Source organism: Kogia breviceps, chromosome 3, assembly GCF_026419965.1.
Source record: "Kogia breviceps isolate mKogBre1 chromosome 3, mKogBre1 haplotype 1, whole genome shotgun sequence".
Lineage (NCBI taxonomy): Eukaryota > Metazoa > Chordata > Mammalia > Artiodactyla > Physeteridae > Kogia > Kogia breviceps.
In genome coordinates, this window is record NC_081312.1 from 439855 (window position 1) to 456199 (window position 16345).

At 57.7% G+C, this 16345-nt stretch overlaps 1 gene segment (V, D, J or C); it reads left to right on the top strand.

Annotated features, from left to right (window-relative positions):
• The first annotated feature begins 10469 nt into the window (after positions 1-10469).
• LOC131752100 (immunoglobulin heavy constant epsilon-like) lies at positions 10470-12959 on the top strand. The segment is given in 5 exon segments: positions 10470-10593; positions 11274-11573; positions 11700-12023; positions 12112-12435; positions 12508-12959. Coding segments are annotated over 5 exon segments (1413 nt in total).
• Positions 12960-16345: the final 3386 nt, after the last annotated feature.

Sequence of the window (16345 nt, forward strand, 5' to 3'; positions counted from 1 at the left end):
ACGAAAAACCACATCAGAGAAAGTAGTTCTGACTCCACCACAGGTGAGGCAGCTTGGGCCAGACTAATCCCTTGCAAATAGCAATTATAAGCCCTGGGGCCGGGTGGGGGGTGCTGTTTTAAAAGAGGAGTTGAAGGCACTGGGGAATGATCTAAAGCAAGCAGACACTGGAGAAAATGATCCCCTTGAAAGATTTCTCTGAGGATGTGCCCCAACCAGGCACCAGGTGCAACTAGAACATGAACAGGAACTGCAGTCACACTGGCTCGAGGGGTGAGATCATGGGATGCAAGGCTGCATTGCAAGGGCAGCTGGAAATTAAAGGAGGGAGCCACAGAAGAGGAACCCCCAAATTCCATATGTACAGTCTGCTCAAATCCTTGACTGTACCCTTACCTGTGCATGTGTAGGGGAAACTCCAGAGGGCCTGGGAAAAACCACAAGCAGGAGGTTGAAAGAACTGAGGAGACGTTAGCTACTGCCAACCACAGAAATAGTACCATGTCAGGCAGATTTTGGAATCCAGTCAAGCTAACTGCCTCCTGACAAAAAAATCAATACTTCTCTGAGGAAGAGTACAAAATCCATAGTCTGGATTATACTTCATCCACCACACCCAGTGCACATTCAAAAATTACTAAATGTCAAAGAAATAAGAAAATGTGACCCAAGGTCAAAATACAAAATAGTCAATGGCGAATGATCCAAAGATGACCCAGACACAGACCCAATTATGACAAGGACATTAATGCAGCTATTATAAATATGTTCAGAGATCTTAAAGGAAAATATGCTCATAATGAGTGACTAGATAACCTTTACAGAAAATTTTAAACTATCTACAAGAACCAAATAAAAATTCTAGAACTAGAAAGTACAATTCTGAATTTTTTAAGTCACTTGATGAGCTTAACAGCAGATTGGAGAAGGCATAAGAAAGGTCAGAAACTACATTTCAATATAGAGACATTCTATATTTATTTTAGATATTCGAATGTATTATGTATGTAAAATATATTTATATATAATATATAGATTATATATAATATATATTTTATATATCAATAAAATGTTCTTTTAATCCAACCCAAAGAACAGAAAGAAAAATATTGGAAAAAAAGAAAAGAAAAGTAAAGACTCAATGTCCTATGAGACACTATGAAGCATCTGAAAATACATAAAATTTTGGAGTCCCAGAAAGGGACAAGAGATAGAATGGGGCAGAAAAGGTCTTTGAAGAGATAAAAAGCAAAATTTCCCAATGTGATGAAAATAACAATTTACAGATTTAAGAAGCTCAGCCAGTTCCTAACCATAAATACAACATGATGTGCCATTCTGAGACACATTGTGCAAACTGATGAAAACCAAAGGTAAAGAAGATGTCTTGATAGCAGCCAGAGAAAGAACACAGACATACAGGGAACAAACTACATCTGGCTTCTCATCGGAAAAAATTGTGACCAGGAAACAATAGAAGGGGGGAGTTTCAACCCAGAATTCTATATCCAGAGAAAATATCGTTCCAAAATGAATATGTAATAGACATTTTTAGATACACAAAAACTGAGGGAGCGCATTTCCAAGAGACCTGCAGTAAAAGAAAGGTTAACTGAGAATCTTTGTGCTGAAAGGAAATGACACCAAATGGAAACTCTGATCTACAGGATGGAAAGGCGAGCATCAGAGATGGCAAATATGCAAGTGCAAAAACTAATGTTTTTTCCCTTAGTTTCTTAAAAAGATAATCGATTGTTAAAAGTAAAAATTATTGGGCTTCCCTGGTGGCGCAGTGGTTGAGAGTCCGCCTGCCGATGCAGGGGACACGGGTTCGTGCCCTGGTCCGGGAAGATCCCACATGCCGCGGAGTGGCTGGGCCCGTGAGCCGTGGCCGCTGAGACTGCACCTCCGTAGCCTGTGCTCCGCAACGGGAGAGGCCACAACAGTGGGAGGCCCGCGTACCGCAAAAAAACAAAACAAACAAACAAAAAAAGTAAAAATTATTAACAATGTGTTGTGGGGTTTATAATAGGTACAGATGCAAAATATATGACAGTAGCACAAAAGATGAGTTCATAAATTAAACTATACTTTTTCAAGGCTCTAATGACTTATGTGAGGTAGTCAATTATTTAATCTAAGTTCATTGTGATGACATCAGCATGCACATTATGTTCACTGAAACCATATGCAAAGAGGCTTATCTAAAAAGTCGACAGAGAATTTTTTTTTAAAAAAAGGAAATCCTAGATCACACGTTGTTTCAGTTGTCATGCCTCTTTCGTTTCATTATTTTTATACATTTATTTATTTACTTATTTTTGGCTGCGTTGGGCCTTTGTTGCTACACGTGGGCTTTCTCTAGTTGCAGCGGGCAGGGGCTACTCTTCATTGTGGTACACGGGTGTCTCATTGCAGTGGCTTCTCTTGTTACAGAGCACAGGCTCTAAGTGAGCAGACTTCAGTAGTTATGGTGCGTGGACCCTAGAGTTCAGTCTCAGTAGCTGTGGCACATGGGCTTAGTTGCTCTGCAGCCCGTGGGATCATCCCGGACCAGTGACTGAACCCATGTCCCCTGCATTGGCAGGCCGATTCTTAACCACTGAGCCACCAGGGAAGTCCCCAGAGAAATTAGAATGGAATAAGTACTTAAAGTACTTACTAAGTACTAAGTATTAACTAAGAAGTACTTATTAACCCAAAAGGATGTAGGAAAGAAGGAATAAAGCTACAGTGAACACACTTGATAGACAAACTTTAAGAGGTGTTCCCATAAGATTAGGGACACAGCGAGGACGCCTGTCACTTCTGTCATACTATTTTGCAGTGCTTTTCAGTTACGTGCTTAATTATTTGTGGATTGTGAAATCAAATCAGACAGTTACAGCCAGCTCTTTTTAATAAACAAAGAAAAAAAGTCTATGCATTGTACATAACAAGGGTAAATATTTTCATGAAAATTTTGTTTCAGTTACATAAATAAATATACATAATATATGTAAATAATGTGTGTATGTGAATTAGATTATAATACAAGACACTTTTTTTACAAGGATAGTGGTCAAAACAGTTTGGAAAATGTTTATTTAATAGATTATTGAAGGTCCTGGCCAATGTTACGTGACAAGAAAAAGAAACAGGGCTGTTAAGATTGAAAGGAAAGATGTGAAGGAGGTATTATTTGTAGATGATGATGTGGTCATTTCCAAGGAAAAGCCAACACAATCAGCAGACAAACTGTTAGAACTAACAAGAAAATCGGGACAATTTCCATGCAAGACCAACTTACCAAAAGCAGCTGTGTTCCTCTATGTCAGCAAAAACCTACTAGAAAATGTAACAGAAAGCCAGGCACAAGTCACAGCAATGGGAGAAATAATCTGGGAAAGAACGCCCAAGACCTCTGAGAAAAAAAAAAATTGAACTCTATTCAAGGACATAAAAGAAATTTGAATGGCTGGAGAGATACACTGGTCAAGGAAGGAATGACATGTTAAAGTGTCATCTATCTCCCAGACTAAGAAATACAGTGTACTCCCAACCAAAGTTCCAGCTGGGTTGGTTTTGTTTGTTTCTTTGTTTGTTTATGAGATCCATTTACAGCTTAGACCATTTTGAAAAATAACAGCACAGGATGAGGGGTTTCGGGGGGACTGTCCCCCTGAATGTTAACACAAAACCATCACTGAAAAGGATGGTGATACTCATGCACAGACTACCAGACCCAAGGAAGAGGAGAGCACTCGGAGACAGCCTGGTCATTCCTAGGAACTTGGACTACAACGAGTGTGGCGCCTTCAGGCAGCGGGAAAGCTTCTAAGGTGGGTGGGAAACTGGCTTCTTCTGTGGAAAACTTCAACCTGGGTTTCTACTCCACACCATATGCACGGTGAGTGGTGGTGGAGCCTGCTGGGATCAAACACTTACATCTGAAAGGCTAATTTTAAATATAGCTGAAAGGAAATGGACCAGCAAGGCTGGCGGAGCACAGTAACAGCAACAGCCTGGTGGGATGTATGTCCACCCAGAACTTCAGAATGTGACCTTGTCTGGATATAGGGTCTCTGCAAATGTAATTAGGTTAAGGACCTTGGGATTAGATCGCACTCGTTTTCAGAAACATTGTAAGTCCAGTGACTTATAACAGGAGACGATGACACACGGGGCAGATGGCCATGTGAAGATGGAGGAAAGATTGGAGTGATGTCAATAGCCAGCAGGGCCCGGAAGAGGCAGGAAGGACCCTGCCCTGAAGCCTTCGGGGCAGCTTGGCACTGCCAACACCTTGTTTTTGGATTTCATGCCTTCCAGAATGTGAGAGTCCATCTCTGTGGGTTTTTTTGTTTGTTCGTTTTTTGGTTTTTGGTTTTTGTTTTTTTTTTACAGGCTCCGGACGCGCAGGCTCAGCAGCCATGGCTCACGGGCCCAGCCGCTCCGTGGCTTGTGGGATCCTCCCAGACCGGGACACGAACCCGTGTCCCCTGCATCGGCAGGCAGACTCCCAACCACTGCGCCACCAGGGAAGCCCTCATCTCTGTGGTTTTAAGCCACCAAGTTTGTGGGCCTTTGTTACTGCAGCCACGGGAAGCTCGCACGGCAGCCTCCAAACGTGCAAGCTGTAGGGTAAATAGCTGATGAATCTGCCACGTGGAAATCAAGAATTTCTATTAAAGAAGGACTCAATACGCGGCATTAACAACCAAGGGACTGACCAGGAGAAGTTTATCCCAAGGCTAAAACTAGCAAGGGGCAGGCACCTAGAGATGACTGCCTTGCAAATTCCCAGGAAACCGCCAAGAAAATCTTCAGAAAGCAGGATGAGATCAGAGACAGACGTCCAAATGTCTCCCAAGTCTCTGAAGAGAAACTCCAGCTCATTAGTAATGGGAGCATCTAAATTAGAAGAGAGACAACGCACTGCACACTTCAGAGATCGTCATGACAGCATCCTTGCTGGGAAGGCAGGCACGGAGCTGGAGAAGGGGCCCACCCTGGGGTGGAGGACGTCTGGAGGTCTGGGTGGTGGTGGGCCAGCCCCAAGACAGAGAGGACAGCAGTGGAGCCAGGCCTGCCCTGGGGGAAGGAAGCCGGGGAGGGATTGAAGCTTCTTTGGGCCCATGTTTGGGGCCACAACCAAGGATAACAAGGGGGTCGGCTGGTCTCACTGTCCAGGAGAACTCTGGGGCCTACCCCCCCACCATGGGTACCGAGGGCCGTGAGCCCCTGGCTGAGCCTGAGGGATCTGGAGGCTAGTGCTGCTGCCCAGTTAGTGTCCTGGTCAGGAAAGTTCGATGAAACGCCTGCAGCTTGGCCTTCCCTCCAAGCAACTCACTGGCCGGAGCCAGCATTGGCCCCTGGCTACCCCACAGGCCTTTACACGGAGGCCCGGCCTCAGAGGGACCTCACCCTGCCTTGGCTGAAGGCCCACCCATCCCAGGCTGTCTGGCCAGGTCCCATCTAACTTCCTGCTGTCCCCAAACCCCCCAGCTCCTTGACAACTAACTTCCTGACCACACGGGATCCTGCTCTGGGCCCACCCGAGCTGGGTCATTAGAGAGCGGCCTGAGGGAGACCGGGCCCACCCTGTCCAGGCTCCCAGCTCCAGGCTTAGCCACGTCCTCCAGTGCCACGGGCCCACACTGAGGGCTCCCGGGGCTGCCGGGCAAAGCCGCTCTGCCCGGCCAACCACCTGCGTGGGCATCAGCAGCTCTGTTCTTGCACACGCAGCCCCGGCCCTCCTCGGTCAGCAGGGCCTTTTGAGGGCTGGGGTAGGAAGGCACACCCTCTGCCCACTCCTCACACACACAGGTGTGCACACACACAGACACACGCCTGGACGCACACACATGCACCCAGCTGAGACGCCGCACGTTTAGGTGCAGAATGTGTCCAAAGTCACTGACGTAAAGCAGCAGCACCCTGGGGTCGCGGGAGGGACAGCTGGACCCTGTGCTGGGCACAGCGGAGGCTGCACGCGGAACAGGTGTGAAGGCCTGAACAGGGTAGCCAGGAGGGCTAGGGCCCTATGCCTGCTGGGTGGAGGGGGAGCCAGCGGGCAGGAGGGGAACAGCCAGGCCCATCCCTGGACAGGAAGAGGGTGGGGGAAGCGTGGTTCCTGGAGGCCAGGGCAGGGCCACAGCCCCAGAGAGGCAGGGAACACGAGTGCCCAGAGCTCAGCAGGCTCCGCAGGAGCCAGTCTCTTCCAGCACCGAGGGCCACATCCCCCTACCCTCCCTGCCCCTGCGCCGGCAGCCCGGTGGCTCCTGGGGTGCTGGGGTAGAGCTGGGGGAGGGGCCGGCTGGGCACGAGGCCTCAGCCTTGGACCCACACAGCTGGGCAGGAAGCACAGGGGGTGCCGGGCCAAGACCCCAGCCCCACACACTCGCACCGTACAGGCCGCAGGGCCGGACACCACCTGGCGGAAGGCTCCCTGGTGGGGCTCTGGCTGCCCTGTGGTTTCTCGCAGAACCTTGAGTCCTTCCAGGGAACTCGGCGTTCCCCCTGCACCTGCCATGCAGCATCTGTCCCTGAGGCCAAGGGTGGGGCGGGACAGACCAGGACAATCTGTCCTGGGGGCCTCGGGGCTCTGGCTCTGCACACGGACCCCCCCCACCAGCCATCCAGCAGCCCCCCTGGGGTCTTCCAAGAGGCCCGGACACTCCTCTGAGCGTGCAGGCCTGACAGCCCAGCTCTGCACAGCCTCCCTGCATGCAGACCAGCGGCCCTGGGTGTCCTGGGCCCAGGGGACGTGGTCCTGCTGTCTCCCTCTCTCCAAAGACTGCACGCCACCTCCCAGGAGCCCATGCTGATGAGCTAGCTTGCAAGTTCACGTGGCCTCCCCTGTGTGTGCACCTGGGCCTTTGGGGGGTTCCAGGGACACACCGGCCTGCAGGACACGTCCACAGCGTGGAGGCAAGGCCGAGACTCAGCACATCATCTGGCTCAGCCCATGCCAGTGGGGCGTCAGTGGTAGACTGGCTGCCCCGACAGACCAGAGTCGGATGCTGTGGGCACCTCGACAAAGGCCACTCTGTGGTCCCCACACCCTGACGGACAACAACAGCACAGGCTGGCATATGGCACACGCCAGGGTCCGGTGGCCACAGAGGTCTTGCCGAGCCACTGGCCAAGCTCACAGCCGTGTCCCACCTCCCCACAGGCCCCTGCCAGCCCTTGCCGGCCACGCAGCCCCAATGGGAGGCCGGCTGTAGGACAGCGACCGGGGAGGCTGGCCCGCAGACACTGGGTGAGACTGCCGGCCGGCAGGGCGCCCAGGAAGCCACCAGAGGACCAGCACCTGCCTACACCCAGCTGGACCCAGAGCCTCTTGCACTCGCACCCAGGGCCGCCCCACCGGGCCGGCCCCCAGACCGCTGCTCAGAAAGACCCGCACTCCACCGCAGGCACCTAGGCCACGTGGGCCTCCACTTCTCAAGCACAAAACGGCCAGGACCGTCCCTCACAGGCTGCCTCGGGGGCAGCGGTGGCGGCGCCTGGTGCCCTCTCCCTTCCCGGGCCTTTGTGGCGACCACAGTGTGTGCTGTCCGCTCGCCAAGGCAGCCCGTGGCATCGAGGGAAAGAGGGCACGAGCCGGGTGGCAGAGGCCGGGGAAGAGGCCACAGAGAGGAGCCTCACCTGAGATCGGCCGTCACTGGGTCGACTTCCCGAGAACAGAGAGAGAGAAGGGAACTTCCAGGGCTGCCGAGGCCCCTGGGGGTTCCCACCCCATTTTTAGCTGAGAGCACTGAGGCAGAGCTCGCCCCCCTGCCCCGCCCCGCCCCAGGACCTATCGTCTGAACATAAAAATAACAGCAATGGTTCCTAACGATTCACCTCATCTGGGAGCCTAGCCTGGGAGCCTGCAGACGGCCACCACTGGCCAGATGGGCCACACCAGCCACGGGCACCTGACAGAGGACCCCGGTCCCTCAGGCACCCCACCTCTGGAGCTGCCCAGACCACTGCTGAGAGAAGACACCTGGGCTGCCCGCCCAGTGGGGACCCAGCTTCTGGGTCACTGCTTGCCTTGCAGCTGTCCCTTCCCTGCATGGGGACACAGAGAAGTAAGAGAACGCTCGAAGCCGACCTGGAGAAGACCAAGGGGTCGAGAATCTCAGACAGGTCAGGGTCAGGGCGAGAATCACACACAGGGCATGGACCTTGGGCTGAGCGTGGGTCTGCCTACAACCAGTAAAAACGGTTACGGCCAGCCCGGGGTCAGGGGGAAGCAGCGGGGCTCAGTCCCTAGGCCGGCCAACATGGCAGGCAGGCCTGGGTCCACATCATCTGGCCTGAGCTGGGCTGGCCTGAGCCAGCCTGACTAGGGTAGGCCAGGCAGGGCTGGGCTGGGCCAAGTTTGGCTTGAGTGGATGGAGTTATGTGGAGGGAGATGAACTATCCCAGCATCAGCTGGGCCGCACTGGCCAGAAGGGCTGGCCTCAGCCATGCGGGACTGTGCACTGAGTGAGCTGGGATGCCCTGAGCCAAGGGGATTCTGGGCCAAGCTGGGTGGACTGAGCCAGGTGAAGTGGGATTAGAGAGAGGCTGTCCTCAGTGGGGCCAGCGGAGCTGAGCTGGGCTGTCCTGGACCAGGCTGCTTTGGGTAGAGAGGGAGGGGGCGGGCTGCTCCGATTGAGCAGAGCCCGGGACTCAACCACCCTCGGTTGCCTCAGCTGGGCTGTCCTCAGATGAACTAGGCGGACCTGGACTCTGCTGGGCTGAGCTGGGTTGTCAGAAGAAACGGCTCAGCTGAGTGGGGCCCAACTAAGGTGGTTAGGCGGGATAAAAGGGGCAATCTGGGCTCACGTGGGCTGAATGCGCTGGGCTGGGCTCTTCTCTGCTGAGCTTGCCTACCCCGGAGGGGTGGGCCAGAGCTAGGGTTGGCTGAGCTGAGCTGGGCTGAGCTGACCTGGGTTGAACTGGGCTGAGCTGGGCTGAACTCAGCTGAGCTGAACTGGGCTGAACTAGGCTGAGATGGGCTGAGCTGGGTTAAACTGGGCTGAACTGGGCTGAGCTGGTCTGAACTGAGCTGAACTGGGATGAGCAGGGATGAACTGGGTTGAACTGGGCTTGGCTGAGCTGAGCTGTGCTGTGCTGAGCTGAACTGGGTTGAACTGGGCTGAGCTGGGCTGAGCTGGGCTGAGCTGAACTGGGCTGAGCTTGTCTGGTCTGAGCTGAGCTGAGTTGAACTGGGCTGAACTGGACTGAGATGGATTGAGATGGGCTGAGCTGGGCTGAATTGGGCTGGGCTGAGCTGAACTAGGCTGTACTGGGCTGAGTTGGGCTGAACTGAGCTGACGTGAACTGGGTTGAACTGGGCTAAACTGGGCTGAGCTGGACTGAGCTGAGCTGAACTGGGCTGAACTGGGCTAGGCTGAGCTGAACGAGGCTGAACTGGGCTAAGGTGGGCTGAACTGGGCTGAGCTGGGGTGAACTGGGCAGAGCTGAAATGGGCTGAACTGGGCTGAGCTGAGCTGAACTGGGTGGAATTGGACTGAGCTGGGCTGAACTGGGCTGAACTGAGCTAAACTGGGCTGAGCTGGGCTGAACTGGGTTAGGCTGGGCTGGGCTGAGCTGAGCTGGGCTGGGCTGAGCTGAGTAGGGCTACATTGGGTTGAGCTGGGCTGGACTGGGCTGAACTGGGCTGAGCTGGGCTGAGCTGAGCTAAACTGGGCTGAGCTGGGCTGAACTGGGTTAGGCTGGGCTGGGCTGAGCTGAGCTGAGCTGGGCTGAGCTGAGTAGGGCTACATTGGGTTGAGCTGGGCTGGACTGGGCTGAACTGGGCTGAGCTGGGCTGAGCTGAGCTAAACTGGGCTGAGCTGGGCTGAACTGGGTTAGGTTGGGCTGGGCTGAGCTGAGTAGGGCTACATTGGGTTGAGCTGGGCTGGACTGGGCTGGGCTGAGCTGGATTACCTGGGTGGAGTGGGCTGTGGGGTCATCCTGGCCAGCTTTGCTCAGTCAGCTAAATTGAACTAAAATGAACCATGTGGACACAGCTCAGATGAGTTGTTTTGCTTGAGATGGGATGTCAGGGGCTGAAGCGGGCCAGGCTGGATCAAGCAGGCTGTTCTGGGCTGAGCTGACTTGAAATGTGCAGGACTCGTTAGGGGGTGCTGGGCTGTACTTACGAGCTGCTTGGTCTCAGCTGGTCTCAGCTCTCCTGACACCAGGTCATCTGGGCTGTGCTCAGCTGGCTAGCCGGCAGAATAGAGTAAGGTGGAATTGCTGAGCTGGGGTGCAGAGCCGGGGTGGGCTGGGGTCTGGAGCTCCAAGGCCAGGGCATGTGCAGACAGGCATGCGAACCAGAGGAGCCCGAGAAGGGCTGAGGAGGGGGATTGAGGCGGGCTCTGAGGGGACTTTGTCCTCTCTCCATGAGGCCTGTAATCGGGCTCCCCCGGGGGGTCAGCAGGGCGGGTAGAGCGCCAGGGGGCCTGGGCTGGTCAGCCAAAGGAGGGAGTGAAGGGGCAGCCATGGCAAAGCAGCTCAGGGACCTGAAGGCTGACCCACGGCTGCAGGTAGCTGGGGTCCAGTGGGTGGAAGGTGGATCCGCCCACAGCAAGCCCACAGGGACTTTGGAGTGGGGCGGGGACACAGGTGACTCCTGGGAGGTGGGGTGCTGTGGATCCCCAGGCCCTCGTGAGGTCTTTGGCTTGGAGCAGAAGGGCCAGCTTGACAGTTCCTGGGGTCTCCCTGATCCCCAACGGGGCTCTGGGTTAGGGTTATGAGTGGGAAAGCAGCTTGGTGATCCTGGGGGTCTCTGTGTCCCAGGCCTGTGTTCCCAGGGCTATGGGTGGGGCAGAGGGGACAGACTGGTGGCTAGTGGTGTTCTCAGGGTCCCTGATCTCCAATGGGCGTCTATGAGTGGGGGCAGAGGAGTAGCCTGGTAACTCCTGGGGGGTGGGAGGTCTCCCTGGGTCCCCGGGTGCCGACAGAGGGCTATGGGCTCTGAGCCTCCACCTCAGGGAGCGGGTTAGCGCCTCCACTCAAGAGCCCCGTGTCCACCCACTTGGGGCTGAGGGCAGGAGTCCTGGCCAAGGGCAGTGACAGCCACTGCTTCTGCAAGGATTCACTGGAGGGCATCCCTAGTGCAATCAGGAGAGGAGGAAAGGACCCAGAGGGGCAAGCTGTCCCCCAGAGCTGGAGCAGAGGCCCGGTGTTCCCTGCACTGGACCTCCCCATCCACCCCACAGCCCACCCTCCAAGGCCAGCAGTTAGCCTGGCGCATACGGGTGACAGTCCCGAGGCCAGCGGTGACCCCTGTCCTGTCCCCACAGCCTCCGTCCACAGCCCATCCGTCTACCTCTTGCACTCCTGTTGCACAAGTGCTACCAACGCCACCTCTGTGACGCTGGGCTGCCTGGTCACGGGCTACTTCCCGGCGCCAGTGACCATTACCTGGGACACAGCATCCCTGAACAGGAGTACGCTGACCATCCCTGCCGTCCAAAACTTGAACTCCAGCCTCTACACCACCAGCAGCCAGGTGACAGTCTCGGGCGAGTGGTCCAAGCAGAAGTTCACCTGCAGCGTGGCTCACGCTGCGTCCAGCACCACCACCACCAAGGCCATCACTGGTGAGCCAGGTCTGGGCCAGCCCGTGAGACAGCCAGAGGGGGAGGGGGAGGCCGGGCAGGAGGGACAGGGAGGAAGGGCTGGGGGCTCAGAGAGGCCAAGCCCACTCCTGCTGCCTCTGCCGCCAGGGTGCACCAAGAGCTTCACCAACCCCTCCGTGAAGCTCTTTTACTCCTCCTGCGACCCCCGTGGTGACACCCATACCACCATCCAGCTCCTATGCCGCATCTCCGGCTACACCCCAGGCAGAATCAAGGTCACCTGGTTGGTGGACGGGCACGAGGTCACGGACGCGTTCCCGCACACCGGCCCCGAAAGGGTGGAGGGCAAACTGGCCTCCACCTACAGCGAGCTCAACATCACGCAGGGCCAGTGGGTGTCCCAAATCACCTACACCTGCCGGGTCACCTATTATGGCTTCACCTATGACAACCACGCCCGCAGATGCACAGGTATGGCCCTCGCCCACGCCAACACCCAGCCACTGGGGATTCCGAGAGGAGGGCGGAGTCAGCCTCACTCAGCCCCTCCCACACACAGCCGAGTCCGAGCCCCGTGGCGTGAGCGCCTACCTGAGCCCACCCACGCCCCTCGACCTGTACGTCAACAAGTCACCCAAGATCACCTGCCTGGTGGTGGACCTGGCCAGCGCAAAGGACATGACACTGACCTGGTCCAGGGAGAACGAGAATCTAACGTACTCAGACCCGCTCGTCGTCGAGACTCAGTTCAACGGGACGGTCACCGTCACGTCCACCCTGCCGGTGGACGTCAGTGACTGGATTGAGGGCAAGACCTACTCCTGCAAAGTGAACCACCCACACCTACCCAAGGAGATCCTGCGCTCCATCTCCAAGAGTCCTGGTGAGCCGCAGGCTGAGGGGAGGGGGGCGGGCCTCCCAGGTGGAGCCGGGCTGACCGCACACCCATCTGCAGGCCAGCGTATGATTCCCGAGGTCTACGTGTTCCCGCCACCCAAGGAGGAGCTCCAGACCAAGGGCGAGGTCACCCTCACCTGCCTGATCCAGAACTTCTTCCCCGCGGACATCTCCGTGCGGTGGCTGCGGAACGGCGCCCTGATGCAGGCGGACCAGCACACCAGCACGAGGCCCCACAAGGTCCGCAGCTCCATTTCCGCCTACTTCATCTACAGCCACCTGGTGGTCAAGCAGGCTGACTGGGGGCAGAAGAGCAATTTCACCTGCCAAGTGGTCCACGAGGCACTGTCCGGCTCAAGGACCCTCGAGAGATCGATGTCCATTGACCTTGGTAAATGATGGCTGACCTCCCTCCCTCCCTCCATCCCAGGGCTCCATCCTGCTGGGGCAGGGGAGGGGGCCGGCCAGACCTTCCGCCCATTGTCAATAAACACTCCGGTGCCTGCTCAGAGCGCTGGGCACGCCCGTTCTTGGGGAGCTGTGGGGCAGGGAGCAGTGTCTCGGCACAGGGTGGGGGACACGGCTGAGGCGCGGCTCCATCCAGCATCATCGTCGGTGTCAGAGGCCCTCCCCGCCACCCCACTATGGACTCTACCCACTCGAAGGAGCTCTAAGAGCCAGAGAGTGGTCCTCGGGGAGGGACCACAGAGACCCCAGCCTCTCCTGGAGGTCCCGGAGGCCTCAGCCTCCACCCCCAGCCTCCTGCCAGCCCCTCTGGACACAGACAAGCCCCCAAGCTCCCAAGTCCAGCTGCACACACAGGCCCTCCAGGTAGAGAAATGGGCCAAGTCAGACCCCTGCCCCGGCACCAACACGCAAGTCCCTCCACTGTCCCCTCCTGCGCACAAACGGGCCAACCCTGCACGAGGGCCAGTGCGGAGCCCGCTCTTCTGATCCGCCATCCTACCTGCATGGTCGCACCAGGCCAGGCTCGGCGTCCAGCGTCCCCACCTGGCTGCTCAGCCTCACTCCACCCTGAATCGATCCAGGGGAGCGCCCAGCCCTCGAACGCACCCTCACACCGTCATGCCCGCTGGTGACAGCGCTCCGCACCCACCCAGGTCACACGGCACTGCCAAGTGCTGGTGGCATCTCACACACAAGCACAGGTGGCCTCCCGAGGCCCGCCCTCGCTCCCAGGCCACACTCCCAAACCCTTCCCCGTCACACCTGGGCCCCTGGACCCAGCCGTCGCCCCACATGGCTTCCTCCCGCAGCCAGCCCCTCCCTGTTAGCTGCACCCCACAGAGGGACAGTTGGGCACACAGACACACACTGATGCACATGGACACACACACGGACACAGACACATGGGGACAGAGACATGAACACATACAAATGAACACACAGAGATATACATACTGATACACACGAACAGACACACTGACACACAGGGACACAGATATACACGGACACATATGGACACAGACACTGATATCAGCACATGGACACAGACACAACAGGCACACAGACACACATGGACACAGACATGCACACACAGACACACACAGACACATGGATACACACAGACATATGGGCACAGGCGCACAGAGACACATGCGTGTGGACACACACGGACACACACGGATGGACACTGACACACACGGACATGGATATACACAGACACATATGGACACAGACACACGGGGACACAGACGTGAATACACACAGACACACATACTGACACACAGGGACACACACGTGGACAGCACACAGGCACCCACCACATCCACACAGAAAGCAGCACATGCACAGCCCACACCCTGAACATGAGCCCAGAGCAGAGGCCGTGCTGGGGAAGGAAGGGGCCCAGCCCCAGGACAGGAGGAGCCGGGGGCCAGGGGCAGCTCTGGGCTCCCGCAGACTGGGCAAGATCCGTGCGGCCAGGCCCAGCCCTCCGGGCACCCACTGCGATGATCCAATGACCCTGGGGGCCCTCCCGGGTCCAGACCCCCTTCTGAGGGCTCCAGGCAGGGAGGCCGGCCTGTGTTCTTCAAGGGGCCCCCAGGCTGGTGAGAACAGAGCCGAGCGGGCACGGGGCCCAGGGGGCCGGACTGGGCAGCCACAAGCCATGCAGTGGATGGACGTGGGTGCTCCACAGGCCAGGGGACCCCGCCTGCCACGGGGCAGGGAGCGGGGCGGGGCAGAGCCAGAGCTGAGGTGAGGGGCCCGCGGGGCTGAGAGGGGCGACCAGCAGTCAGGAGAAAAGCCGGGGAGACTGTGAGAGAGAAAATGCCAGCCACCTGAGAGTGGGGGGACAGCAGAGGGCGGGGCACGGTGCCGCACCCCACGGCCACCGGCCAGCTCGGGGGCTTCCGGGTCCGGCTGGTGGCTCTGGGCAGTCGCAGGGGCCCAGACGGAGGGACTGCCCAGGACCAGGCGCCAGGCCTGGCCAGGCCTGTGCTTCCCCGTCGGACCCCGAGGCCAGGGGCTGACCGGCTGACGCCCGCAGAGCTGGCCCTGGAGGAGCCGTGCGCAGAGGAGGCCGAGAGCGACGGGCCGGAGGGGATGTGGACCGGCCTCCTCACCTTCGCGGTGCTCTTCCTGCTCAGCGTGAGCTACGGCGCAGCCGTCACCCTCTGCAAGGTGGGCACGGACTCCCCGTTCCGGAGCGGGGCGCCCGGAGAGGTGGGGAGCCGCGGCCTGGGCACAGAGTCCCTCATGCACGCCCTCCTCCAGGTGAAGCGGGTCCTGGCTGCCGTCCCGCAGGAGCAGCCGCAGGCTTCCCGCAACTACACGAACGTGGCACAGCCCTGCCTTCTCCCTCCTCGTGGGAGTGTCCCCGAGGCTGCCAGCTCCACCCTGGGCCAGAGGAAGGAGCAGACCAGCCCCCAAGGGTCCAGAGTCAGGGGCTCAGCGGCCAGCACACCGGCGCCGAGAGGCCCCAGCTCAGCCCCAAGGTCGAAGGCGACGGGGAGCCCACCTTTCATAGCCCCGCACCACCCCACTTTGCGGCAAGTCCCAGAAGACCATCTGCTCCCTCCACGGAGGGACCTGGGCTGGCCGTGGGTGCCGACCGCCCCGGGCTTCTCCCAGGCCCCTGGGCTTGGGCCCACACCGGTTCTCACTGCACAACCCCTGAAACACAGTGGCGGCCTGGAGCCCGTGGCCCAGCCCACACTGCAGCCCAGAGCCACGTCTAGGACTCAGAGTCCCAGCCAGCCCAATCCACCGTCTGCGCCCAGCCCAACCAAGCCAAGGGCTCGCTCCCCAGCCTCCGTCCCACCCACCGCGCCCCCGCGGCCAAGTGCGCTGCCCCCCACGCCCTGCTCCTGTCCCGCACCCGCCCTCCCTGCTGCCCACCCCCAGGTCCTGTTAGTGCCGAATGAGGTTGCAGAGCAGACCTTCTCGGGAGAGGCCAGGGGAGTTTCCAGGGCTGCAGGCAGGGTCCTCGGCTGTGAGGCAGGGTCCCACAGCAGAAGGCGCTTCCCAAGGGGTCCGCAGTGTGGCCAAGTCAGCCCTGCAGCACCCGCCCCCATCCCCCGTGCCCTCGTCTGACCTCTCTCCTAACTTTTCCTAGTAAAGTTCATTAAAGAATCCCATGCCACCTGAGCGTACCTTGGGGGAGGTGCCTGTGGTACCTTGGGAGCAGGAGGTGGCCCCCCCCCCGAGGACGTGGACAAAGGGCCGGAGGGAAGGGGGCAGAGGGCAGCTCTGGGTCAGGAGGACCCAAGTGTCCAGCCAGGCGCCACCTCAAGAGTCCTTCAATGCCCACAGAGACCCCGATTCAGGCTCCACCATGCCTGCGCCACTGGCCTCCAGCCCAGACTCACCACTCCTCCCCGCACAAAGGTAAAAGCAACAGTCCCACTCCCCGTGGGCAAACCCTGAGGGGC